General features: G+C 38.9%; 1 protein-coding gene across 2 annotated transcripts in view; it reads left to right on the top strand.

Annotated features, from left to right (window-relative positions):
• Nucleotides 1–26,856, top strand: part of cadpsa (Ca2+-dependent activator protein for secretion a) — a 202,536-nt gene that overhangs the window by 152,223 nt on the left and 23,457 nt on the right. The window contains exons 19-26 of one of the 2 annotated variants that reach the window (XM_042406221.1): nt 2,705–2,846; nt 8,589–8,744; nt 8,978–9,125; nt 12,959–13,033; nt 13,317–13,400; nt 14,342–14,374; nt 15,475–15,524; nt 17,703–17,804. In XM_042406221.1, the coding sequence (XP_042262155.1) occupies nt 2,705–2,846; nt 8,589–8,744; nt 8,978–9,125; nt 12,959–13,033; nt 13,317–13,400; nt 14,342–14,374; nt 15,475–15,524; nt 17,703–17,736 (722 nt within the window). In that variant the 3' untranslated portion in view covers nt 17,737–17,804. Of the gene's footprint in view, nt 1–2,704; nt 2,847–8,588; nt 8,745–8,977; nt 9,126–12,958; nt 13,034–13,316; nt 13,401–14,341; nt 14,375–15,474; nt 15,525–17,702; nt 17,811–26,856 lie in introns of those variants that run through there. The other variant, XM_042406222.1, reaches the window with a different exon arrangement.

Raw genomic sequence — 26,856 nt, 5'->3', positions numbered from 1 at the left:
CATCCTACACTTCCCATAATGCACCACTGGCATCTTTTTGTCAGACCTTCACTTCCTGGTAACTGCCCACGGCTTTTAAACCCCACTCCCCAGTTTGTAATGGAGGCTTTCTGTTTGTCATCTTCAAGCCCAAGCCAAGATGACCATGATGACATCACTGTGACATCATCAGATGTGATTTTTCACACTTGACAAAGCTCCTCCAGACCCAGAAAGTACATTATACAACTATTTGCACAAGATGAGTAGTACTCTCAAGACTTGTAATCTGACATTTATGAGTAAAATCAGTGTAATGCCCCTTTAATCTGTATGCAATAAATGCAAAGACACGGTGTAGATACACTGGAGCTCTTCATGCCAGTCTATCATCCTTTCTTTTCTCAATAGCTGCCTACAAACAAAGCATCGGGCCTCTGTGTTATTCTGCAGCACAGTACCGTCAGTGTGACGTCACACACAACAAACCATCCTCAATACCAACATACGAGCCAGCAGAGCCCCCCACTGCTCACACAGCGCATACTTTACTAAACCCTATCATCATTGAGACATCTTTTCCACAGAAGGTCATCTGCTCTGTTGCCCCACAGCGGTGCACTTATGTAGCAGTAAATAGCCTTAGCACCAGACAGGCGCCAAAGTCGCATTGCCATTCGAGGAGTTAATGAGGTCTAAAGCAGTGGTAGCTGGGCCATGGCGAGCCCTGCGAACACACTCCTGGACACAACACATCCAAGTGGACAGCAGCCGCTCAAGTGGCTAATTGGGAGAGTGGCAATCAGGGAACACAACAAACATTGCACCTACTGTGTATCATCGACCTTGAACTCCAATGCCAACACACACAAACACAAACACACACATGCTCAGAGGGGGAGAGAAAAAAGAAGAGAGAGAGGGAGAGGAAAAGCAGACACACTGCATGGAGCCGTGAGGCATCACATTAGCACACACTGGCCTCCATTTTATCTCCTGTGGTCTTTGTCAGTGTTGTCTTTTTACCAGTTGGGAGCCGGCGGAGACTGGGGGAAATGTGTGTGACGGTTTGGATTTAGAAATACCCTGACACTCCGACCTTTGTTTAGAAAGATTGAAAACTGGATATGCTGTGTCATACCTGCTAATGAAGAGCCAGTGTTAGCCACAACCAGCAGCCTCCTGACATATTTCATTCGCACCTTCTAGGACAGGGCTTTTTCACTGTTGTCAGGCCAGACTTTTTTCTCTAAAAGCTCTACCCTGGAGAGATAAACGTAATATTATTAAGCACACTTTTACTGTCAAAACAGCTGAATATGCAAATATGCATGCTTTACAAAATTCTACATGAAAACATTTCCATAATTTCACACTGAATCTCAGGACTGACTAATATGATACTGAAGCAGCCCCCCCCCCACTCCTGTCAAACACTGAAAACTTAAAATTGATGTATTTTCCAAAATACTGAACTATTCTTTTAACTCACAGTAGAAAACTTAAGAACACTTCACATTATTTACTGTACGTTTAACAGACCGGGGGCACATGCCATTTCCTTTAATTGCATCCACGTTTCTCTCACTTGCGTCTTTTCCTTGCATCTTAGTTCGTCCCACTGAAGATGCAAAAGATGCAAAGAAAGAGGAAATATGTTTTTAGAGACATTTCCTCTGGAGCGTCATGTGAAACGGTGGCAGCTGATCACAGCTGATCAGCTGTCAGTCGGCTTTAACAGCTGTAGAGACTTTTGAAGGAGTTTGTGTCTACACATGTGCACTATGCTGACACTAATAAAGGTGCACAGTTATCACTGCCAGAGCAGCTGTTTTCTCTCTGCAGCCTGTTAGCTGTTTAACAAACACCTGCACATGAATTAAAAACCAGCATTCTGTATTTATATTGTGTACTGACTCCTGCTCAAAAGCACATCAACCATTTCTACTGGCAGAATGTGTTTATATTATTAATTCATTATTTGCATCTGCATTTATTAATATTCTGATAGTGAATTCATTATTTAATAACCCATAATTTAATAACCCATCTATTAGGCTAAATGTTTCAGGGAAAATGGAAATTATGTAACTCATATCAAACCTGATACTCAGGAATTTTCAGCCTCACATGTGACTGAATGGTGATAAATGATGTAAAATATAAATGTGTTTAAACTGTGTACTTTAATTTTTACCAGTAATAACAGTTAATGGAGGAAATAACAGATCGTTAAAAGAAAAATCTTTCTAATATATGAAGAAAGTTGTTTATGGTTCTTTTGTTGATCAGACCGATTTTTAACAAGATGATGAATCAGAAAACAAATAAAATATCAAATTTGGGAGTGAAACACTTGAGTTTAATCTGTAATGTTGTGATGTATCAGATCAGTCTGATGAGCTGCAGCATCCAATCAATACCTGATATCCAGTAAGGGGGCGTGTTGGCCAGTGAAAGACTTCTATGAAGAATCCTCACTCATAGCTCTTCAGGGATCCTTCCTCAATCCTCAATCCTCGCTCCTCAGAGCAGGAATAAGCGCTTTTGGAGGGCCTTCAAGATGGTGGGCTGGAATGATTTCTGGGTCAAGTCAAGAATTGAGGAGTGAGGAACGATCAAATAAGGGAATTGAAATGCACTTTGGGCTTCGCAAATGATACCACATGACTCATCACTGACTACTTGGTGTGTCTTAATTCTTCCCTCCCATGCCCTCCCTCAGATAACCTGTGCAACGGGAAGTTCCACAAACACCTGCAGGACCTGTACGCCCCCCTGGTGGTGCGGTATGTGGACCTGATGGAGTCCTCTATTGCTCAGTCCATTCACAGAGGCTTTGAAAGGGAATCCTGGGAGCCTGTCAAGTAAGGATGCCTTCACTTACTAACTTTTACCTATCTCCTGCAACTACAATAAGGATGTGTTGTGGAGGATTTAGCCATTTTCACTTTGCAGACCTGTGCACAGTTTCAGCTGGTTTAGACTTTATTAAGCTGCTTCAATTCTCTTGTATGTGTAAGTTGTGGGCATGTTATCTGTATATACAGATTCACAAGACTTATTGGAATATTTGATTCAGTTTGCATTTTTGCCATGTTGTTTACATAAATGAATGTCTACAAGGGACATCTCATTATCTAAATTATACAGTAGCTATATACACAGATCTTCCATGTGTTCCTCATTCAATAGCACATAAATATCCAGAAATTTTGGAAAGTAAACTACAGGCTATAAATGTTGACACAGACTCATGTGACATGTATGCATGTGAAAATAGCTTTACTCTATTCTATCAGCTTATGTTGTAGTTGCTTTGATGATTCTACAGATTGAAGCAGAAGAGCAGTTCTCTGAGAACAGGTGCAAGTCAGTGATCCTGTTTAAAAGTCTCTCTCAGTCTTTGTGTTGGTCTGTATTTGTTTAGTATTTTGATTCAGTTTCTGCTAAAGCTGAAAAAACTGACATATCATTTGCCATATGCTCAATATTTTCATTTAAACAGTATTGTTCCAAGACATACAATATTAAATTCCAATTTAATTTAGTAAAAATCTGTTATGTACATCTTTTTTAATCATGATTGTTTTCAAAACATATTTTTCGCATTTGTCAAAGATACACTTTTTTATCGCACCTAATAATAACCCCAAATTTCAAAATGTGTCCCGGTTCCATACTAGACAATATACTGTATACACTGTTTATGTCTGTATATGTGCAATATTTTGGCAGTTAATGCAGAAAAATGTAGTTTACTGTGTTGTACTAGCAGGGAATGAAACAAGGTCTGCATTGACAGATGTTAAACATACTTTGGAACTTAACCAAAAGTAAATAAAAGTATATGTCCAACAAAGCTTTTAATAACACCACATTAGACCATGTTAAATAACAGATGCATCTTACATCCTGTCCTGACAGTTTTTAACCACATGTCATCCAACACATTTGACAGAACACATATGCTTCATTTATTCAATACAGCTCACTGATTAATCATAAACTCTAGTGTTTATGTCTAATCAGCCAAAAAGGTTTGTTTTTCAAATGAATCTTAATTGTATGCGTTCAATTTTATGTTAATCCTAAATAGAGCTAATGAAAGATGGGAAAGAATTCAGATTTGAATCAATAACTGAACCCAACAGCTGCTCTATGCCACTGGGACGCCATGCTTTGCACAATGTTTTTCATTCTTCCATTTCTGCTGTGTGTTGCCTTGTGGGACACCAGTGTTCATCAACACCATACCCAAAGGATTAGTGATTTTACTTTTTAAGCATTTTCCCAGGCTAGCTAATACAGTCAAAACACAGAATAAGTTGATAGTATTCAGTCTGGAGTTTGTCATGGATAGGTCTCAAAACCACAGTAAGCTGGGGAGATGTATTGGATTTGGAGCTGCTAACAGGTGCTATAACAGGTAGCGTATCTTTGACTAAAGTGTGACTTTGGTAATTTATCTTCAATTTTTTGCTTTTTCACATCAGCTTTGAATCTCTGCCTTCTGCTTTCTCTTATTCTGTTTTCTCCACAGGAGTATAACAAGCACTCTGCCCAATGTCAACCTCCAAATGCCCAAAGTACCAAATCTAACAGTTCCAAGTGTTAACCTCCCACAAATGCCCAGCTTTTCTCCACCCAACTGGATGACAGCTAATTATGACTCAGAGTGTGTATCTGCCTTGTACAGCTTGAGACATGCATCCATGTCTTTGACATGAACGTGGTATCTAAGTCACATGACCCCCAAGCAATAGGCTTACCTAACATTTATATATCCAAAGCATTTTTCGTAATATACAAATTAAATTAAATTTAAAAATAAAACTCTAATATTTCTATCAGACAATGTAGTAAATGTGTCCAATGTGTAGAAGAGTTAAAATAAATAATGCCATTTGACCAAACTGCTGAGATGAGACATGTTTTTTTTGTTTTTTTTTTATCTTATGCATATTGATAACTATCCAAATTAACAAAATTTTTGGACTGTAAATAAGTCAAATTAGTTTTGAATGTGCAGTGTGCTTTTTTATGACTGGTTTTATTATGCTTTATATACATGATATAAATACAGACATTGGTGCAGCAAGTTTCTGATTTAAAGGACAGGTTCACAGTTTATCGAGTCTTAAAGCAACAACCAGGAGCCCAAATGAACACTGAAACATGTTTATCTTGCTGTAATCATTCCTCCTGTTCATACTGACCATTAGAAGATCCCTTCATAATGCACTTACAATGGAAGTGATGGGGGACAAAATCCACAGTCCTCCTTCTGTGCAAAAATGTATTTAAAAGTTTATCTGAAGCTAATATGAAGCTTCAGCGTCCAAATGAGTCAAATCAAGTAGATATCTTTCAACCTTACAGTCTTTTTAGTGCCAAAGTCCCTCTTTTTGTTACTATACTTCCACCACAGCTCAACAGAGAAACACTGTCTGAGGAAACACAAAGAGGGAATTTGATGCTAAAAAGACTGTAAATGTGTCAGATATCCACTTGATATGACTAACTCAGACTGCTGAAGCTGAATATAAGCTTCACATCAACTTTTAAATGTCTGTGTGGACACACTGTGGATTTTGGTCTTTTTTGGAGGAATGATTACAGTGAGGAAAACTTCTCTCAGTGTTCATATGGGCACCTGATTGTTGTTACTTTAACAATAATACAAGTTAATAAATTATGCAACTTAACTGATTAAAGTGAGACCATAATCAAACTTTATGAAGTTCTCTCCAAAGCAATAGTTACAATATGGCTGTAAAGAGAGAGTAAAAGAATACAATACGTAGGTAAGATGCTTGTCAATGTTCTGCACAATTTTAAACTTTCTGAGATTTGAGAAAAACTGTTCCAAAGTTGAGTAGCCACAGCACCCAGAGGAATTTTTACAGCATTTCTAAATACACCTTTTTGTTTAGTGCTATAGGCAAACATTATTTATTTACTTGAATGATGTGATATCAGTGGGAATTTTATTATATTAATATGTATGTGAGCTTGTGAGTACTATTATTAAAAGCACTCTACAATATACACTTGACACATCATCCATAGCACTTTGAAAACTTAAGCGAAACATTGTCTGCACCAACCACAGGGATCAGAGGTGTAAAAGCTCCATCGTACGCCGCAGCTTCCTGCAGAGTGTGACGCTGTCACCACAGCACATCCATCCCTATTCTCTCGTCTGGGATCTTGTGGATACACATTCAAAAATACCAGCTCTGAAGTTTTCATTGTAAAAAAAAAAATGATTAGACAACCTTCACTTTATATTTAGTAATGAATTCACTTCCCAAAGAAAAGATGCCAACAGAGATGGTAGACTTTTTTCATTTGCACTTTCCAAGATCAGGAGAGTTGTAAGAAATATCAAACTGGTTATCCAAAAGTACCTACCGAGGCAGTTTTAGAGGTGTACAAAATGAATATTAAAGAACTAACATAGATGTGGTAGATGTGTGTATATGTCTGTTGCCAGTGTTGGGGTGTTATACAGGGCCAAAACCACGTTCATGCCAACGTCATGGCATGGGGCATGTTGATGGATGTATGGAGGAGGCAGTGATTTGGACATGAAATCCTTTTTCCAATTTTTCTCCCTCATCTGTAAATTAAATATGAAATGGAAAGATGCAAAGGCATAACAAGAAGACATAACCCTAACCCTAACCCTAACCCCTAACCCCTAACCCTAACCCTAATGCAATCAGCAACCCCATCCCCCCAAAAACCCTAAAAAGCCTAATACCAAGGTCATGAGTCTTCAGCTTTTCCACAGATTTTGAAATCAGGTGGCTTCACACTCATGAAGAGAAATGTCTCTGATTGCTGTCAGATCTTGAACACATGAACAGACACCTTAGCTCTTTACCACTGTCTCTTTTCCCTGTCTGAGCCTGTTATTATAGCCCATTTCCAACACAACTGGAAGTTACTGTACACTGTAACTACAGTTATAAATACAGAGACATGAGCTCAGTGGTAGCTGCTGTCCTGGTTATGAACTTGTTATGAACGTGCAGCTTTCTGTATCTTTCCTTCCCAAAGTGTTTCCTGCAGTTACCTGCTGTTGTGGCACCCTGGCCCCTGGCTTCTCTCTTCTTGCTGGGGGTAGATGGTTGAGAAAGGACCCCTTGTGTCTGAATTGTTCCCTGCACTGTGGTTCTGTCTGCTGAGACTGGTTTAAAGCTGTTGAAGGGAGAAAAGATTTTAATTATGTTGGTGGTAATAAGGCATAATTCTGGTTCCAGCAGTCCTCCACAGAGTGTTTTACTCAAACATGTTAACACCTTTTCCTAGTTGATATTAACAAAGTGAAGGTTCCCACACATCCTGGAAAACCTGTTGTTTTAACCCAGTAAAAGGTCATGACCAAACTGCAGAAAAAGTAAAAAGTTAAAATCCTGGAAAGAATAAATTTTTTATGTAGTAATAAGAAAGTTTCGAAGTACATTACACTTTCCTCAACCAGCAAGCCTCCTGGACTTCCTGAAACATGATCTCTTGGAATGAGTGGGAATCCTGAATAATAAGGCTTCACATGTATCATTTGTCAGCTGTAAAAGAAATACACATTACAAAATGAATGCAATCTTAATGCTTTCTAGGCACATACTCAGTGCTGGTACTGTCTGTTCCATGGCACTACTGTTTTTACTAACACTCACACATACAGTACAAAGATGTGTATCCTGCACCCACACATTCACACAGTCTAACACACTAATATTGCTTGGTGTGTAAATGACAGGATGGAACGTGCATAAATTTTCACCTTTACTCACAGTGCAGTGTGTATAACAGTGTTAGCATGGATGCTGCTTCCCCACTGCATACAGTCTACATACTGCATGTGGTACAAAAGATCTATTACATGTTTTAACAGTGAAGTAAACACAAGAATTTACACAAGTTATTTGTCCAAATAAACAATTATGTATAAAACATGTTGAAAATACAGGTTTGACCAGTGAAGTTTGGAAATCTGAAAAGCAAAAGTGATTTTACGTAAAAAAATATTAAAATGTTTGTAATTCACTATAACAAAATCAATTCATATTATCATTTTCTTTGTTTTAAATTTCTGTCTTTGAATGATTTGTACCAGTAAAAGTAAATTCCCAAAAGGGCAACTATTTTAACAACCCATTAATCATTTATGTTATTTTTCAAGCGATGAAACAATGTAAAAAATGCCTATGATAGTAATTTAATATCTCTGGGTTTTGGATTGTTGTCAGTAAGAACTTTGAATACATCACATGTGGCTGTTTGGAATTATCTTTCAAATAAATGCCAGATCAATCCATAATTAAAATAATAATCATTATTTGCAGCCTTAGTAGTATCCAATAAAAAGTTTTATTTGATATGTTAAGAGTGAAAACTCCCACAAAAGTTGTTCTTTATTACCAGATAACAACCATAGTCTAAAGTGAAAGACAGAAATCTATCAGAAACTCCTTTCAATCAACCTGAAGTGTGCATGAACCTAAGACAACCATCCAAGCATTTGATTGAGAACTGTCTCTTCCCTTTTTATTACTCTTGTACTGAAAACACTACATTCTGACCTCTGACCCTTGCAGTAATGGCTCAGGCACATCAGAAGATCTCTTCTGGAAGTTGGATGCTCTGCAGACCTTCATCAGAGATCTCCACTGGCCAGAGGAAGAATTTGGCAAACACCTGGAGACCCGGCTGAAGCTGATGTCCAGTGACATGATTGAATCATGTATAAAGCGGTAAGACATTGTTTAAATACAGTATATAGAGGTCTGGTTGCAAGTAAATTGCAGTCATTAATAATCTATATATCTTCAGTGGAAATATGTGACCTGTTAAGTCTCAAAGTCTCAAATTTTACTTATTGTATTTACTTGGAAGATGATTAGTAAGATGTTAACTTATTTTGGAGGAGTTGGGGGGTTGTTTCTACAGTCCTAGCTATGGCCCTGTATGTTTTTCCCCTCTGAAGGACACGGTTGGCATTCGAGGTCAAGCTTCAGAAGAGCAGCCGGGCTACAGACTTCCGCGTGCCGCAGTCCATCTGCACCATGTTCAATGTCATGGTGGATGCCAAGGCCCAGTCAGCCAAACTGTGTGCCATGGACCTGGGGCAGGAGGTAGGACTGAAAAAGAGAGGGAACCCTGTAACTGGGAACATAATTTAACCTGACTAGTCTAGTTTAATCTGCCAGTCACTCCTCATGGTCATCATACAGTTTCCCTGTTAAATGTCGTATCATTTAAAGGTGATGGAGGGATTTGGCTCATGGAGGGAGCTGAATGGAAATGCATTGTTTGTGTTTCTGTTTTGAATGGCATTGTCAGATAAAGGTCTCAATGTCTTTTTTAGTTTCTATTTTCTCTCTGGTACTTACAGCTTTTTTTTTCTTTCTTTGTCTCTTACTTCTTTTGCAGTATTTACATAATTTTACATGTGCCATGTCACCTCTATCTTTCTTCTTTTCTGCTGCTTTTTTTTCTCCTCTGTCTTGTGAAAGTTTGTTAGAGAATGGGTAAGTGTGGCTACAAATTCAATTGAAATCTCACCCTCCGGTTCCCAAATGTATAATTAGTCATCAATTTTCCCTGTCTGTCTTCCTCCTCTTGAATTGTTTGGATTTCATTAGCATATGTGTAGATAGTATTGAATATACATGGGGTAAAAGTGAGAGATCTCATATTTCACAGAATCTTGGGAATTACTGACAATGAATTAATTATTGCTAAGTCCTTAGCTGGGTTCTGTTGGTGCTGCGAGGCTAAACAAAAGGATTCCTCACAGTGCTACTGCCTCTGAGTTTCCATGACAGCAGTTCTTTAGCAGGACTAATTGCTCCAAAGTTCCTCACTGGTCTCTATATTATAAGAAAACAGCAGGGCCGTGCAAATAGTTGGAAAGCACTGCATTCATTGACATGTAGCTAAATTAAAAAGGAATAGAAAGAAAGAAAACCAGGAATGTGTAAACTGTGTGTGCTTTGAGGAAGCACATTAATATTTAATAAATTCTCTTGCACACACAATAAAATTTGTTCCCACAAGATAAAGTAAAATCAACAGACCTTTTAGAAACTTTGGATGCTCTGAATCAAAAATAATATATTAGTCAAACCCTGTAAAGGAGCTGCACACTGTTTATCTTTTAATTAGAATGGCTGTCAAATTAATTACAATACCTGTTTTATATTTTTATTACCGTCACTAATTACTATTCAATAAAAGGACAGTAAACAAACCAGATGATGTGATAATCTTAGTGCTAATGTTTATCAAAATTAAGAGTACATTTCTCCTTAAAATCCCAGTTCCTTCCCGTTTCAGTGAAGACATTGCTCGCCTCTGAAGAATACTGTTCTCCATTTGTTTAGTGCTGTTAAGTCATTCAGTTTTCCCTCCACATCTGGCCTACTCGCACACTGGGCCTCATAAAGGAACCACTCATAACAACAGATTTGTTCTTAAGAGGTACATACAAGTGATTTAAGAAAATCTGTGGTATTCATCAATTTTATCAAAATTATAATTTAGGTACAAACTAAATGTATGAGTCAGTTTTTATTTATATAACCCAATATCACATATCACAAACAAGAAACACTAGTTTGACTAAGAATCATATTTTTTTAATCTGTAGGCTATAATATTCTCTCCTCTAATATCACTGTGAATGTCACATGACCGCCTCTCATATTAGTCATGGAACACTTTGTTTTAGAAAGACGTTTTTTTTTAGCATCTAAATCTTAAATTTGTTCTGCTTTTTGTCTGAAGATTTTTGACAGCAGGACTTGAAGCTCAGCACTGTCAAATTATTGTTTTTATACTCTTTAGTAACATTTTTGTGAATGATTGGGCGTCAACTGCGCTAATGATCAAATCTCATTAACCTTCACCTCCTCATGAACAAAGCTCAAAGAAAAAACAGAGCATTTTAGGAGAACAATACAAAAATGTTCTTACGTGAGGACTTGTACGGGCTTACATTCATTTCATACGTTTTGTTTATGCTAATTGTTTTTGATTCTCAAAAATGATTTAATGATACATGAATATTGATATCGGACAATGACTGTCACATGTGTTATTGAAATGTAAATACCAAGGCATAACAATTTTCAGCAAAAGTTGTCCTTTTAACTTCAAAACTCTTAATCATCATCAACGCTTTAAAGTAGGGATGTCCTGTGTTTGTGGCCCTGATCCCCATCTGAGTCCTTTATTAATGAGTATCTATCGATATCGAGTCTGATCCGATACCCATATTTACCAATATGACACAGCTGCACAGTGCACACTCAAACTAACTGTCATCATTATGGCCATCAGTCCGATTAGGTAACATGTTACTCACTACTCAGAGATCTCAAACACATGGACTGGCATCCATTAGGGCAAGTTACACAAGCCTTAACCCTGTCCTTTGTACAACAAATAAATCCTGTAGTGCCTCAGTCAGACCACGTACCTGACGTTCCATCCTGTGTGAGTTCTCTGTTGCACTAGCTGGGTTGTTGTCTCAATCTTCGTAGCTCAGGCTCTCCTCCTGTGGTGGTGTCAGCATGTGATGGCTGCAGGAAAACCACAGGACTGCTACCATCTTGAAGGACATTGTGCATGTTGCTGTCTGTGTCTCATTACATTCTTTCGTTATTCTCTTCCAGTTGTTTCAGAAAAAGAGGTCAATTAAAATGACCAGTGATTTAAAATTGTCTATGTGATAATCAGCATTTGTAATTAAGGATTCACGATATCATCGGTATCGGCCGACTAAAGCTCTAAAATGAAATATCAGCATTGGCTATTTCTGCCGATTATCAGAGGCCGATTCATTGCCATCTCCTCCGCCGCCGACTGTGCTTCCCTCGATGGACTGTTTCACCCTGAAGGTCCCGGTGCTTCCTCCGCAGGCTCCACTTCACTCAAGCTGCCCGTCAGACCTGCTGCTTCTTCCCACTTTAACCTGAATAACAAATCGGGGCTCTCTATGTGGATCCAACCAGAGCACTGAGCCCTGGTTTGTTATTCAGGTTAAAGTGGGAAGAAGCAGCGGGTCTGACGGGCAGCTTGAGTGAAGTGGAGCCTGCAGAGGAAGCACCGGGACCGTCAAGGTGAAACAGTCCGTGGAGGAGCTTCTATGTTCGGCTGCACAGATAGGAAACACTTCGGCTGACAGGATGCACCACTCTGTTTGGAAAAAAAACCTTTTTGGTTTATAACGATAGTTGGCAACCAGTGTATTAGGTGCATTACCACCACCTTCTGCTTCAGCTTGTGGACCAGATATTAAATCCTACACATTAATCCTGTCTGTCTAACTCAAAGAAAACTCTACTGCTCCACCCACTTGGCAGGTTCATTAAAATTTTAAGGCTTCCTAAATTCTTCCTTCATGTATTGTCTTTCTTGATCATACTTAGTATAATCTATGCTTGCATGCATAATAGTCTCCTCAGCCAGTTGGAAAAAAATATCTGCATATATTGGCATCGGCAATTGGCCACAATGAGTTGGAAATATCGGCATATCGGATATCGGCAAAAAATCCAATATCGTGCATCCCTATTTGTAATCAGCTGTTAAGACCAGCATTTTCATAGTGTATTGCACAAAAACATCAGATTGGTATTTCCAGTTGAGAACATTATCCTTTGCTTTGACTCCAGCATACTCTGAAGATGTTTTGGTCAGGATGAGGTTTTTGGAATCCTGTATGAGGCTAGTGCTGCTTGTCCTACTGGACATCATTATAAAGATGTGTATGGATACCCTGTCTTAAAATATCTGTGTCTTATCAGTTACATGTTATCAAGATCTCATAGCCATGATAACCAGAAGATAGTGTATAACTGTCGAACGGTAAAAGATGAATTCAGTATAAATTGATATAAAAATGATGCTGGGGTTATTGAGTGTGGATGAGAGGAATAACATGTTTTTTCCTCCTCTGCAGAGACAATACCATTCCCAAATTGACAATCTCATTGAGGAGACGGTGAAGGAAATGATCACTCTTCTGGTAGCAAAGGTACAAAATAATAAAGTACACATTTACAGTGAAAAATGTATTCAGCATGATGGAATCTGTATTTAAAAAAGTAATTTATAAGTGTCCAGCAGACAAGGACATGAACTAATTCACATCAACATTACTTCCGTATAGTTTCGGAATACCTGTACTTTACTTATGTATCTCCATTCGGGAGGATTTGACATTTTACTGAACTACATTTCAGAGGAAATGATTTTATTCCACTCCACACTGCACAGCTGCACATATCACTTACTTTACTTCTTATCCTCTTTTTCAGTTTGTGGTCATTCTAGAGAGTGTGTTAGCCAAGCTCTCCAGATACGACGAAGGAACACTCTTCTCTTCCTTCCTATCTTTCACAGTAAGTAACACATAAACATTTTTTCCAGAACCATCCTTTTCTTCCTAAAACACCTTCCACCAAATTACTCACAAGCTTCATTGTTGTGGATGTGATGAGTTTCCAGTGTAGAGGATAAGTTGAGTGCATGAGTCATCAGACTACTCTGAAACAACCCCACAACTTAACCCCATTATCTAAACCGCTGATCTGGAAGAGAATTGGCATTTGTAACTATTGTAAACAATAGATTTAGTAGAGTTGTCATGTTTAACTTTGACCTGCCATACTTGCACGTTAACTTTTACTATGTAGTGAACAATTACAAGAGACCTTTTGGATGTTTTCACCTCCAGGTTTCTCTTTCAAATAAGTGTTGGAAGAAACCTTTAACCAAACTCTCCCAGTCTGATAATTGGATCAGATTGGGAGATTTTGGTTAAAGTTGTGGTTGTCTCATTACTCATGTTGCTGCCCTGTTCAACTCTGATCTGGCAAGTTCATGTCCTCACATCTTTGCAGTAAAAATTGGTGAGTAAAATGTAAGCATAACTGAGGAGAATCTGTAAAAATCCTGCTGTAGGATTTTGGTCATCACTCACTAACAACACTGCTTTTAACTTTACTCAAACATGCTGTACTGTAAACTGGAATTTATTATGCCATGTTTTGTCATGTTAATTTTTAATGTTCATTTGAATAAAGTTTGACCTTTTTGAAACCTTCCTCTCCACCAAATAGCTTAACACCTCAGCTGGTTTGCCGCAGTGTAACAAAAGCCAGGTTATTGAATTTGTGAGTGCACTTTTGCAGTTGAAATCACCACATGAGTCACTGTTGCTAGTTCAGCAGGCACTAAACTCCAGGCTGTACAGTCTCACCACTGCAGCCTTTGTTCTGGAAAGTGGAGCCACAGCTGGAGTCCTGTTTTTTTCACCCACTTCTCTCTCCTTTATGTCAAGGTGAAAGCTGCCTCAAAGTATGTGGATGTACCTGTAAGTGAGACTTATTTATTTCTCTGTGTCCATCTCTTTCTGTGTATGTACACTGCTACAAACATCCCCTATTGAACCTTGAAATGCCTTAATCGTTTCATTACAAATCACATTTATTTATCACTAATTTTATTTTTTTCCTGCAAAATGGAGGACTAAACCATTTGCCAGTTGAGCAAGAGAAAGAGCAAGAGTTTTTTTTTATTTTTTACGTAAACAGTTTTAATAAGCATCTCTTAATTTAGCTTATTAAATAATAGTGACCACTGAGTGTTACATTTTACAGTGTCCACATGACCTGAAACATATCTTTTATTCATTTCTGCACTGTATTATCTTGTTACCTATTAGCTGACTTATATGCTACTCAAAATATCTCACAGATGCAGTATATTGGCCCAGCTGATCTGTCAGTCAAGCTCTAGCAGGAACTTTCCAGGAAATGTAGCAATGCACCAGTAAAATGCAGGGAAGAAGACTACTAGAGGATGTAAACATGAATTTAACCTGTTAAGTGCAAATGTTTTATGAAGAAGGTAATGCATCAACAGGTTTGTTAGACCTCAAAGATACACAGAATGTATTTTGTTGAGATACACCAAATGTAAATAATTGTTAATTTACAAGAAAACTTTACATGGTACCTTTAAATCCAGGTGTAAATGGAAAATGAATGTAGTTGCATTCAGCATGAAAAGTGTATGGATTGGTGAATTTAATGGCTCAATTTGATCTTACTGTGCAAACTAAATATAACTATAAATATAACTTATAACCTCTTAATCATTCATGTAAAAGTAAACCAAAACCATAAACAACCTTTAAGACTAAGCATTGGTGTTTTACTCCTTGAAGTGACTTACTCTATGCACACTTTCAGTTTCAAATGAAACGTTTAAGGTGGTTTTAAGGATTAAAGTGAATGGATTTTGTTCCCTGGAGATGTGTATGTGTTTGTGTGTGTTTCTTGTGCTTGTACAAATATTTGACCAAGCTTTCACATGTAGAATCATAATCCAGATGGTATTGGTTGTCGTATTTCCACATGGAATGTCCCTGTGTTTCCTCCCCCAAATGTCCATTCATATGCATGTGGCCAGACACTGACAGCCAGCCTGCCTCGTGCCTCGCTCTCTGTGCAGTATACATTGTGAGTCCATGTTGCACAACACATGCCCATTCTGCTGTCAGGGTAGCTGTGGTGGTGGTGGTGGTGGTTGTGTGTGTGTGCATCAGATCTGTATTAGCTGCCAACACTTCGGCCGTAGCAACATGCCAAATTTCAAATTAATGCCTTGTCAGTGAATGTGACGAGGCACTGTGTATGCTGGCATGGGTCGCAGTTTCCAGCCCAGCATGCTAATTGTGTCCTTAATGTACAAAATTAGAGTTTCACTAGTAAAAAAGAAACTCATTTACACATTGTAAACCTCATTGCAGATGTGTTAACTAAGTTTAGTGGCAGTTACCAATGGGTTTTTGTGATTGTTTTTGGGATATGCATGAGTTGGAGCAAAGAGAGGGAAACTGAGACCAAAAGGTTAAAGGTTCTATATGTAGAATTGTGAAGCAATTTACATGTATTAATCATTTTTTAACATAAAAAATGAGACCTTCCCTGACTTTCTCAGCTGTCTGTAACAGCCTGTGGACTGATTTCTGTGTGAAGGACCTGGGCCATATTTTCCTCAAAAACCCAACGGAAGTGACCACCAGCATAAGAACACAGCAACACAACATAAACAGTGCTATTTGACTAGGAACACCCTGCATATATTAGCTCTTCAGCTAATGAAACAGCTAGCTGCCTCCATCAACCACTACACATTTCACAACAAAACACCCTCGCAATGACAAGTCGCCCACTCCAAAACACATACAGCTAAAACAAACAACGCATTGCTCCCTGGCCACAGCTCACTGAGCCTACCAGTGCTTTGTAAACACACTTGGTAAAAAAAAAAGTTGGTGGTTTGCGGGTTGTGTCAAAACACAATGTTAGAGATCTTTTATGTAATTATGAGAAGTGGAAGTGAGAAAAAAGACAACACCTGCAATTGTCTTGTGCTGCAAGCACGCATGCGGCCACACAAGCGCAAGCACCAGGATGTTGACTGCACCTCCTTTAACGGCCACAGATGTCAGTAATGAGAGGGAATTTCTGATTCCTACATATAGAACCTTTAAAAGATTTTCATTTCATTTTCATTATCTTGAAAATGGCAAGATGTGTTCATGTAAGAAAGAGAACTGTCCTCATCGAATATTTTAGATGTCAGAATAACAGGCCTCCTCACAATCTGGCCCCCACAATCAAACCCAACTGAAGCTGCAGCGCCCCTTTCCACTTTGCACATGCCCAGACTGTGAGGCTTGGTTCCCAGCCAAACTTGACTCTCTGACATGGGCTGACTGAAGAACACCAGTGCCCTGTACTTCTTTGAAGATGCAAAGATTCTTTTTCTGCAAATGATGAAAATTGAACATTTTAGAAAAGTATCTCAATTTGAATGTTTATATACTTAGTTTCCACTGAAATAATGTGAAGTCACATAATGTAGCCTATCTTAAAAAAGGTTATGCTGGAAATCCAGAACAAGCCACTAAATCACAAACATGTCATGTGGTTACACTTCTGTATCGATCTATTGTAATCACGGGTGAAAATGCTCATTTTAGCTGGATTAGTTTAATTCTGCGTTAGTATGCTCATTAAATACTACTATTTTATGACCTACTTAAAACAGTCATATCAAGTCAAATAAGGATATAGGCAGAATACTTTAAATTTGCAATGATGCTTTTTAGCCCCTATTTATCCAAAAAGTTCCAGGAACATGATATTAACCACTCAACATCCAGTAAAGGCTTATCTATAACTTATCTGTATCTGAACAGTAATTCACAAGATATTTTTGATACTTTGTCATTGCTATTTAAATTGTGAAAAAAGCAACATTTTTACAAATCCCTCTGTATTTTCTAATCAGAATGAAACATGATATTAACTACTTAACATCAAGTAGTTTTAAGGTTGCCTGACAGTATAATATGTATTCTGTATCAAATGGTACCAGCTCTTAATTGAAGCTGTATGGTGTTCACATGTATGGAGTTCATACTGACTGACTGGACCTGCTAGCTAGTTGTTTTGGGGTTAACTTTATCCACTTTGAAGAAAGTGATTTCTTGTAGATAATAGCTGCAAAATGAATATATATAGTTTTGTATATATTTAGCAAATATAATTTCATTAGAACAGGGTAAAAGAATATTTTACACTTAACCAATTTTTTCTGTCTTACTCTCTTTTCCGTGCCTCTTGCAGAAGCCAGGGATGGACGTGGCTGATGGTTACGTGACTTTTGTTCGTCACTCCCAGGATATGCTGCGGGAGAAGGTCAACGAGGAGGTGTACATAGAGAGATTGTTTGATGTGAGTAAGCCACAGCACCTCCTCCTCTATAAAAGGGAGACTTAGTAATAACAAGGTTTCATTCATTCCACCTGTGATCATTTGTAGGAGGTGATTAAGAAGTCCCTCCTATCAGGAGAGTGATCCAAAGCCAAATGATTAGATTCATGTGATCACTGATAACTCAACCTGCATGTGAGCTTTAATCTGAATAGAGGTCAACACAGCCAGAGTTCTTTCTATTGTTGTCATTTTCATTTATTTGAAGATATCAACAGACTATTTTAACCCAAAACCTTAAACAACACATTTATACCACATTGGATGACATTATTACATATATTCTGTTTTGATCTCTGGCAGCTCATCAGGTGACATATAAAACTTTTATATAAGGCTTTTGTTAGTGTCAGACTTTAGAGTGCAAGTATATAACTAAGTGTACGCAGTATGTACCAGTACAGACCCGATACGTATCGAACCCACAAATAAATCAGCACTTTGGATTTGTTCATTCATTTTGTGCCAGCACTATTTTCAAGTCATTTTGTGAAAGTGACTGTACTGATGCATCAGTGTCCTGCTCCATAGCTGACAAACTGTAATCAACTCAAGCTGTAATCAACTTGTAACAGTCCCATGACGCTGTTTGCCTCCATTGCATGAGATGAGGTCAAGTAACAGCAAAACAGTAAATCTCTAAGCCTTGCTGCTGAGCCTCCTCTTAGGTCAAACTGGAGGATTGCTCCCCAAAATGTGCCAAAACAATCCCTGCAGTGGGATGAGTTGCATATTGAGCTGCAGCTCTCTGTGGATCATCTCTGCTTCTCTTTTCAAAGTCACTCTCGTATTTCTGCATCTCTCTCTCTCTCTCTCTCTGTTCCTCGCCATTTATGCTCCTTTGTCTCATGGTGTTTGTGTGCAGTGTGTGCTGATCTTCAGGAGGGATTATCCTCACTCTTTCTGAGTCAGCAAACAAAAGTTAATCAATTGAAAAAGAGGCACAAAAGATCACTTTGTAAGATGGCTTAGCTCCATGTTTACAGGCAGCCACCCACCACAGATTCTGTACGCATTGGCTTTTTCAGGTCTTACAAACATGTCGTCTCATGAACTACTTTTAAAAGAAGAATTAAAACTCAGAGGTTAATGAGTTGTGGATTACTGTGAAAAGACAGAGCCAGTACATTTAAGGCATAGCTCAATCTTTTTGTCATAAGGGAGTGCAACACACACTGGACACATAGTAGAGTAGTAGTAGTCAGGTGCAGTAGTTGAAATGTATTAATACAGGGACCAAATATGATTGCCAGATGTTTTGGTTCTGTCCACGACTGGAGGATTTTTGGACAGGTTTTTTTGATGTCCTTTTAAATCTATGTGGTCCAGTTATTGATTCTAAATTTCTGACTGACATATGCGGGATGGTCCCAGAGGAGAGAAGCGGCTATTATCAATGTGTTTTTCAATAACAATGTATGAGTTGACAGTGTGTAAAAACCTACAGATAATGATCAGCAACTCTGCAGCTCCCCTCGGCTGTACAGAGCTTTATAGCGAGTTTCAGCTCGTTGTTTAGCTGTCCAGCTACAACTTTACTGTTTTGATTCACTCTCAGCGCTCCTATAGTGTCACTTTCGGCAGCAGCAGGCAGCTGTTTTCAAAGAAAAAGCTCTAAGAAGCCACAGCACACTATCTGCTCAATACCAAACGGCAAACAGACAGTTAGCTGTAGACTAGCTGGTGAACATAGAGGAGCATTTGGCAGCTAAAGAGCCAGATAGTTGCTTATTTCCACAACCGGCAGGTGTGTTTCTGTCCACCTGGTGAACGTAAGTCCAATACTTGCTCTCTTTTAGCTCTGTTTTTGCTCTCTACCATCTCCTGAAGGAAATGTTGGCTGACAAGTTCAACTTAGAGGATATGGCTGGCAATTTTCTTTATTTTTCTTATTGTCAACAAATCTCATGTTTGGATCCAAACCATCAATGAACTGATCTACTAACAAGTATTGTGTGTGTATCCAAAGCCTGATATATCCTATTCCTCTGTGCCATAAACCTCTATTGTTGTCCAAAAACTATTAAAAACAGGTCAATAAGCCACACCACTGCACAGGGTGACATGTTCCTTCATCACAGGGATTATAGTTTGTTTAGAAACAGCTCCAAAGACTAATAACAGTGATCACGTTTTCAGTCTCAGGAGAGTAGTTCTGTGTAAGGCAGACACCACTGAGCATTTGCGGGAACTTTGTCCTACATTGTAAATTTCTCAAAGAACATCAGTACAAAGTCAAAAGATTGTGATATGTCATGGCACACCTCAAACTCAAACGGTAACGCATACCTCTCTTGGCTCAACAAGAAAGATCTGGGAACCTTTTCTGCTCTATTTTCAAAACTGGACATATCTCTTGATGTGTTTTTGTTTAGACCGTCATCTAGTTATTTAATTGATCACGAGAGAGGATGTGTCAGGATCTGGCTGGCTTACCCCCTCAGCTAAATACCTTCCAAGGGGAACACCCTACTATGCAGAAAGGATACTGTAATCTGGAATCAAAGATTACCCCCACCCTTTCTTTTGACGTCCAAGTAAACAGGATCACACAAACATGTTTTCTTCGACCCAGAATCTTAGCCAAAATTACGTCCTTTCGAAACTTAACAGATCAGGAAAAAGACATCTATACTCGTATATCTTCTTGTTGAACTTTTGGAATTTGCTTTATCCAGAGTTTGGGTTTCCCTTCAGTTGTTTCTTATTAGGGCCCAAGCACGAAAGTATGCTGGCACTGAAAGTGTGATGAACCTGTGGTTTTTGTGCAGATTATTATTGTTATTGTTATTATTTTTCCCCCGTGCCATTGCATTTTTGAAGGGCTTGGGATGCTTGAAAATTTACGACAATTGGCACACATGTCAGAACAGAACTGGTGAAAAGTGCAAATTTCTGTAGTGATTGGGAAGTCAGCTGTTTTGGATTTCGTGCGTGTTCGAGGCCTTTAGGATGCACAAAAACTCACAAAACTTTGCACTTACGTTCAAGGTGCAAAGTTTTGTGAGTAAATATTTTGAATTGATATTGCAATTGGGCTTGGCGTGGCATGTCTGATCTATAGCGCCCCCTAATAACTCTTAGCATTTTTGAGGTGCTAGGGGTGCCTGAAAACTCATGAAACTTTGCACATGCATCAGAAGTGGCGTAACTTGATATCTGATATGATCTTGAGCTTGGGTGTGGCAGAATGGCTCGATAGCGTCCCCTAGAAAAGAAGTCAAAGCCCCCATCTTTAAATTTTATGTAGATGTACGAAATTTGGTATTCAGATGTCCAGGCTTTAAAAAAAGCCTCATGGAGCCATACCTTAAGCCCAACAAGAAGTCAGCCATTTTGAATTTACTGTGAAATTTTTGCGCAGTTTGAAGCCATTCACAGGTGTTGTACTTTAACGAACTCGTACAGATTTAACCCAAGCGAAATTTCTTAGGTGACATCTACAGACCTTTGTGATGCTTATTTTGGAGCAGTTGAGGTTTCATGGAATGCTCTTGATGTGGCATGCCCATCAATTCTGCCCAAAACATTTTTGGGAATTAAACAGGAAGTTGTTGTAACTCAAATGTACATTGTCCAATCTGCCACAAATTTCTCATGCTTCATAAGAGTCCAGGCCTGAACGCATCCACATGTGAGTAGCCTCTTTTATACAAAGAACCCGAATTATAGCCATAAAGAGAATCTGCCTTTGAGCCAATTGAGTCAAAGTCATAACACCACCTACTGACAACAGGAAGTCAGCCTTATGACAAACATCATCCGATTTACATAAAACTTACGTGGTCTGGTCTACACATGATATACAGCAACATGACTTTGGGTGTTCCCTAGGGGCCACATAGTGGACACAAGAAGTTATAGTTATCTCCTACATGCAATGTCCAATATTCAAGAAAATGTATATCCATGTCAGTTGCCCTCTGGTGAATGTATTGCTGCATTATTATTTCACTTATGTAGTATTGCCTATGGGCAACAGGAAGTGAGGTCTAAATAACACATAGTTCATTAAATGTATACACAGTTTTCAATGTGTCATCTCCAGCGCCATGTACTGCACACAGGGACATGTGATTTAGCTGTCAGCTCTTCATCCTGACTCTGTGCGTTTTCATGGTTTAGTCTCTGAAGACTGAACAGTGGAGACGTGTATACAGTTGCAGCTATCTGTCTGTGCCATTGTGTTTAATGGAGGCCTTGGGGTGTAATCCGTCTCCTATCCTCTTCCTCTCTGTTGGTCCTGACAGAGGGTGACAGAGAGGTGTCCGGTGCTGGATGTTTGCAGTTTGTTGCTGCATCTTGACCCGTTGCTTTGCCATGTATCCGTTTTTCCTCCACGAGAGCGTTTCTGCCAGGATTTGTCTCACCCTGACTTCTCTTTGTTGTCATTTTGTATCAGTTATCCCTGCGGCGTCACAGAGGCCGATGAAGGTGTCTCTGGCTGCTCTCTGCAGCTCTGTTGTGCTTTTCTTGTCACTCCACCCTTTTTATCCATTTCTCTCTCTCTCGTATTTTTATCTGGTTAACAATGGTGACATATAAGATGGAACATTAGTGTTTGACTCTAGGTATAAAGACAAAGCTGTTTTGTGTTATTTTTCTGATTATTTATCTGATTATCATTCACCTGAAGTTATTTTCACTTGCATGCCCTTAGCCCTGCATTATGTCTCAGTTCCATTGTATAAACCATTAACTATAGTGGATGCACCATGTGCTAATGTTGACGCTACACTATTATTGTTCTTAGTATACAATAATGGAAGTAGAGAACTGCTAGAGCCCTAAAATTCTGACCCCAGGCCATCAGGCAGTGTTTTATCATCATCTTTCATATGCGCATAAACGTGAATCCTAGGGAGTAGACAGTAGGAGTGTGTCCGACTACAAATACCTTATTCGGCAAGGTACAAATAGTGTTTTTTTTTTTTTACGAATATTTGTTTCATACAAATGTTTTTAAAATTATTTGTGTTCAGGAAGAAGATAGATGAGGATGTCAAATACCAGCACACAGGTTGGTTACATCACTATCTCAGTCTCTCTCCTCTGCTCCACTGTTACGTCTATCAGCAGGTCTCAACTAGGGGAGTCACATCAACCTGCTACGTGTCGCACATTTCCTAATTTGGACATCACTCCTGGAGTTTGGGGTGTTCGCCAGAGATAAAGCTGAGCTACTGACACATACGAAGTGCTCCCAAGGGACTCTCCATAACCTGTTCTTCCCCTTCTCCTTTCCACAAAGTTAGGTTGTAAAAAATAGGCAATAAATGAAAAGTGTAAAGCAATAATCACCTTTGAAGTTCTTCCCTACACGTTATACGGTGTGCTTTCTCTGTGTTATGGGTGTATAAATAGGTAGAGGTCTGTCTGCAATGAGGTGATGAGTAAAGTTTTAGCTCAGTAGTCAGCACAGTCGTCTATGATCTGGAAGACTCTAGTTCAAGTCCCGTTGTGGGGACCTAGTAGACAGGTCACAATCTCTGGTTATGGTGCTCATGGGGGAATTGTTGAGTCTCTGTAAATTAAATGTGCTCTATGTGAAAAGTGCCCTGAGATGACTTTTGTTGTGATTTGGCACTATATAAATAAAAATTGATTGATTGATTGATTGATTGATTGATTGATTGATTGATATAATGGTAATCATTTGAGAATCTCAAAAATAGTCTTTAAGTGTATAATGTTGAAGACAAAAAACAGTTAGTACTGCATCTTTTGTGGACACACAAATTTCCCATCTGACAGTGTGTAAGAGTTTGATTTTCACTGAAAAGCAAGTATAAGCAAGTTATCTCTCCATTTCATACTATTATATTTTTAAAAGTAGTCATTGTAGCGCTGTAGAAGACACTGAAGTAAATGCTATAGAAGTAGTGACCAGTTAAAAGCAAATGTTCATGAACCCTCACAATTATAGTGTTACAGGCCACCAAAGCAGATACCCCAGTATGTAAGTGTGTGCGCGCGTGTGTGTGTGTGTCTTGGTTGCGGGGGTGCCGTCTTCGTAAAATAAGGTCAGGGAGGACTCCCCTTAATCTTTGCTTTGTTAGGCAGCCCCTCCCCTCCCCTTGTGGGCTGCAGACTTCATTTATTTATCTGTTTTGTCCGTTTCCACTGGTGAGGATTACAACCTATGTTCCATACATGTTCACAATAGGGTGGCTTGTTACATAGAAATCTTATGGCTTATGGGTTGACATTCCACTTAGTTTTAGACCTGCGTTTGGAGAGTTTGCGGTGTTAGTATTCCACTTTGGTCTATTATTTAATCTGACAACTCTTATTGGGGTGAGATAATTTCACCTGTTTCACCAGTGAAAATCAGTTTGTCAAAATGTTTCTAGATGTCTGAACAACTCAGCAAGTTGATACATATTCAAGAATAAGAACCTATTAAGCATAAAAAGACTTCAGATACAGATTTATTGAAGCATAAACAACAGGTACACTTTTTTTTGCAGAATTGTTTAAAAAAATAAAAAAGAAACAGAGGGGAAGAAAGCAGAGCAAAATAACAGCTGCAAAGACAACAAAGTACTTGGCAAACAATTCCCAAACAATTCCAATTCCCATTTTCACTTGACCATATACTGTATAATCCATTTTGCTAATCCAAGACTAGAAAGACATTTTATGATGTTTTGGTGACCTGCCAGGGCACATTTTTTATGCCAATTGACAAGATTAAAGTCTTAAAATCTTTCAATGGGCCATAATGTAGAATGGAAGAACTCCATCAAGTATCCCAATCCCATAATGGTTGATTGTAAAGAGATTCCACTTTAAATCACATCAACACATCAAGTCCTTTAAGCATGTTTCATTTCACACCAAATTTAAAGATGAACAGCGCTGTTTTTTCATGTTCGGTCCGGTTACAGCCAACTGAATAGAATAGAATATGATACTGTCTTTATAAAACTGTAGGTTAATGGTAGGAGACAGAACACAAGTTCAGTGGAGACACTTTCCATGTGCCTCAAAGCGATTTTGGTTTCTTAAACATGTTTGGCTGGGATTTCATCCAGGGACAGTAAGCCTTAGGTTATATGTCATTTTAATTGGGGTTATGACATACATTTATCCCAAGACGCCTTCTAATATCAGCCACAGTAAGCAGATTATTCCACTATGGCCTCTTAATATCTAAATATGTGTCAACACTCATAATTTGACGTCTAGAGTGACAGCAGACAGGCCCATATGTGGTCTAATGCTGATAATGTTAAACAAACAACAGCGTCTCAAGAAATGAATCATAATCTGAGACATATTAAGAAGTGCTAATACCCATGTTATGACATAGATTGGCGGGTAGGGGGGCTTGTTGGAGCAAGACATTCTTAATTGATATTTGACCCACTTGCAGTTGTACTGGAAAAAAAATCTTTATTTTTGCTAGAAACATGTTACTTTTTTGGTGTTTAAATCAGATTTACTTTATGCCATTTTACTAACACAATCCTGGCCAGCAATCCAATCATGGAATTGTTATATTTCATTTTCTGTTGTTGTGAAAATTGCTCTGAGGGCAGGTGTCTGTGGCATCATGATTAAACTTACATGAAAATCCCCTGCATAGAGGAGGCTGTCATGAAGTTGCTTTTATTTTCTGACCTGTGGCTGCCTCAGGTCATGTGCATATTAAACCGATAGTTCTGAAAACATTTTGCACCCACACTAAGATAGCATTCTCCCCCACTGAAAACAGCTTCTTCGAAAACACTCTCCAGAGTGGGTACACCTTATGCCAGGGTGGTGGAAAGGATACACAAATTCAGGAGGAGCAATGTGGATTCCATCCAGGTCGTGGAACAATGACCCTGCACTTTACCAGCAAGGATACTGGATACTGGTCATGGTGGTTTGCTCATCTAGTTTACAAATAGGTTTTGTAAACCTCAAGAAGGCTTACCCTGTCCCTCGAAGTATCTTGTTGGGGGTACTGCAGGAGTATGGAGTACCGGTCCCTGTATAGCTACATGAGAGTGAGTGACATCTTGTCCATATTCTCGACAGGAAATCAGATGCATTGTCAGTGGGCATTTGGTTTCACCTTGCAGGGCTGTGCCTTGTTACCACCTCAGTGATTTTCATGGACAGAATCTCTAAGCACAGTCAAGGTGAAGTAACCACTATGATGGCCTCGGGATTGCAATTATGCAATTGAATTGGTTCGAGTGAATTATGGCCCCAAGTGAAGTAGTTAGAGTTCAAGTATTTTCAGGTCTTGTTCACAAGTCAGAAGATGAAACGAGAGATCAACAGACTGGGTGGTGCCACATCAGCAGTCATCAGGATGCTGCACCAGACTGTGTACTTCACTCATGGTGAGGAGCGAGCAACGCCTGAAAGCATAGTGCTTGATGTACTGGTTGATCTATACTCTTGGCTGAAATTAGTTTCAGGAGCTTGGAGTGAAACCTCTATTCCTTAATGTTTAAAGAAGCCAGATTGAGATAGTCAGGGCATCTGATAAAGCTGCCCTCCTGGGTGGAAACCCTGCGGCGGACCCAAAACACCCTGCAGGGATTACATATCCCATCTGACCTGTGAATGCCTTGGGATCACCCAGTAAGAGCTTGAGGATGTGGCTAGGGAGAATGTTGTATGGCCTACCATGCTTAGCCTGATGCCACCACAACCTCGAACCATATAAGTGGTGGGACATGGAGGGACAGATGGATGAATTGATGAAAGGTATCAAAACTTATGAGACATGGAGTAACCAGCTATGCATGTCTTTAACCCAACCTCTAACCTGATGATTATTATGCCCAATTTTGTTGTTTTCATGAGCTGAAGAATATATTCAGACAATAAACAATTTATTGAATCTTGCATCTAGCATCAGTCTTACTATTTACCAGTGGGTTCATCAGAGTTGCCTTCGTAAACTTTTATTTATGATGCATACATGTTGTCGGATTGGTAAAGATTGTTTATTTGCTTGTGTTTTGTCTATTTGCATGTGTTTTATTAAGTGTCAGAACACTGG

This window comes from Thunnus maccoyii, chromosome 3 (assembly GCF_910596095.1).
Source record: "Thunnus maccoyii chromosome 3, fThuMac1.1, whole genome shotgun sequence".
NCBI classification, from domain to species: domain Eukaryota; kingdom Metazoa; phylum Chordata; class Actinopteri; order Scombriformes; family Scombridae; genus Thunnus; species Thunnus maccoyii.
The sequence above is the reverse complement of the archived record's forward strand: the minus strand, read 5'-3'. Positions and strand labels throughout refer to the sequence as shown.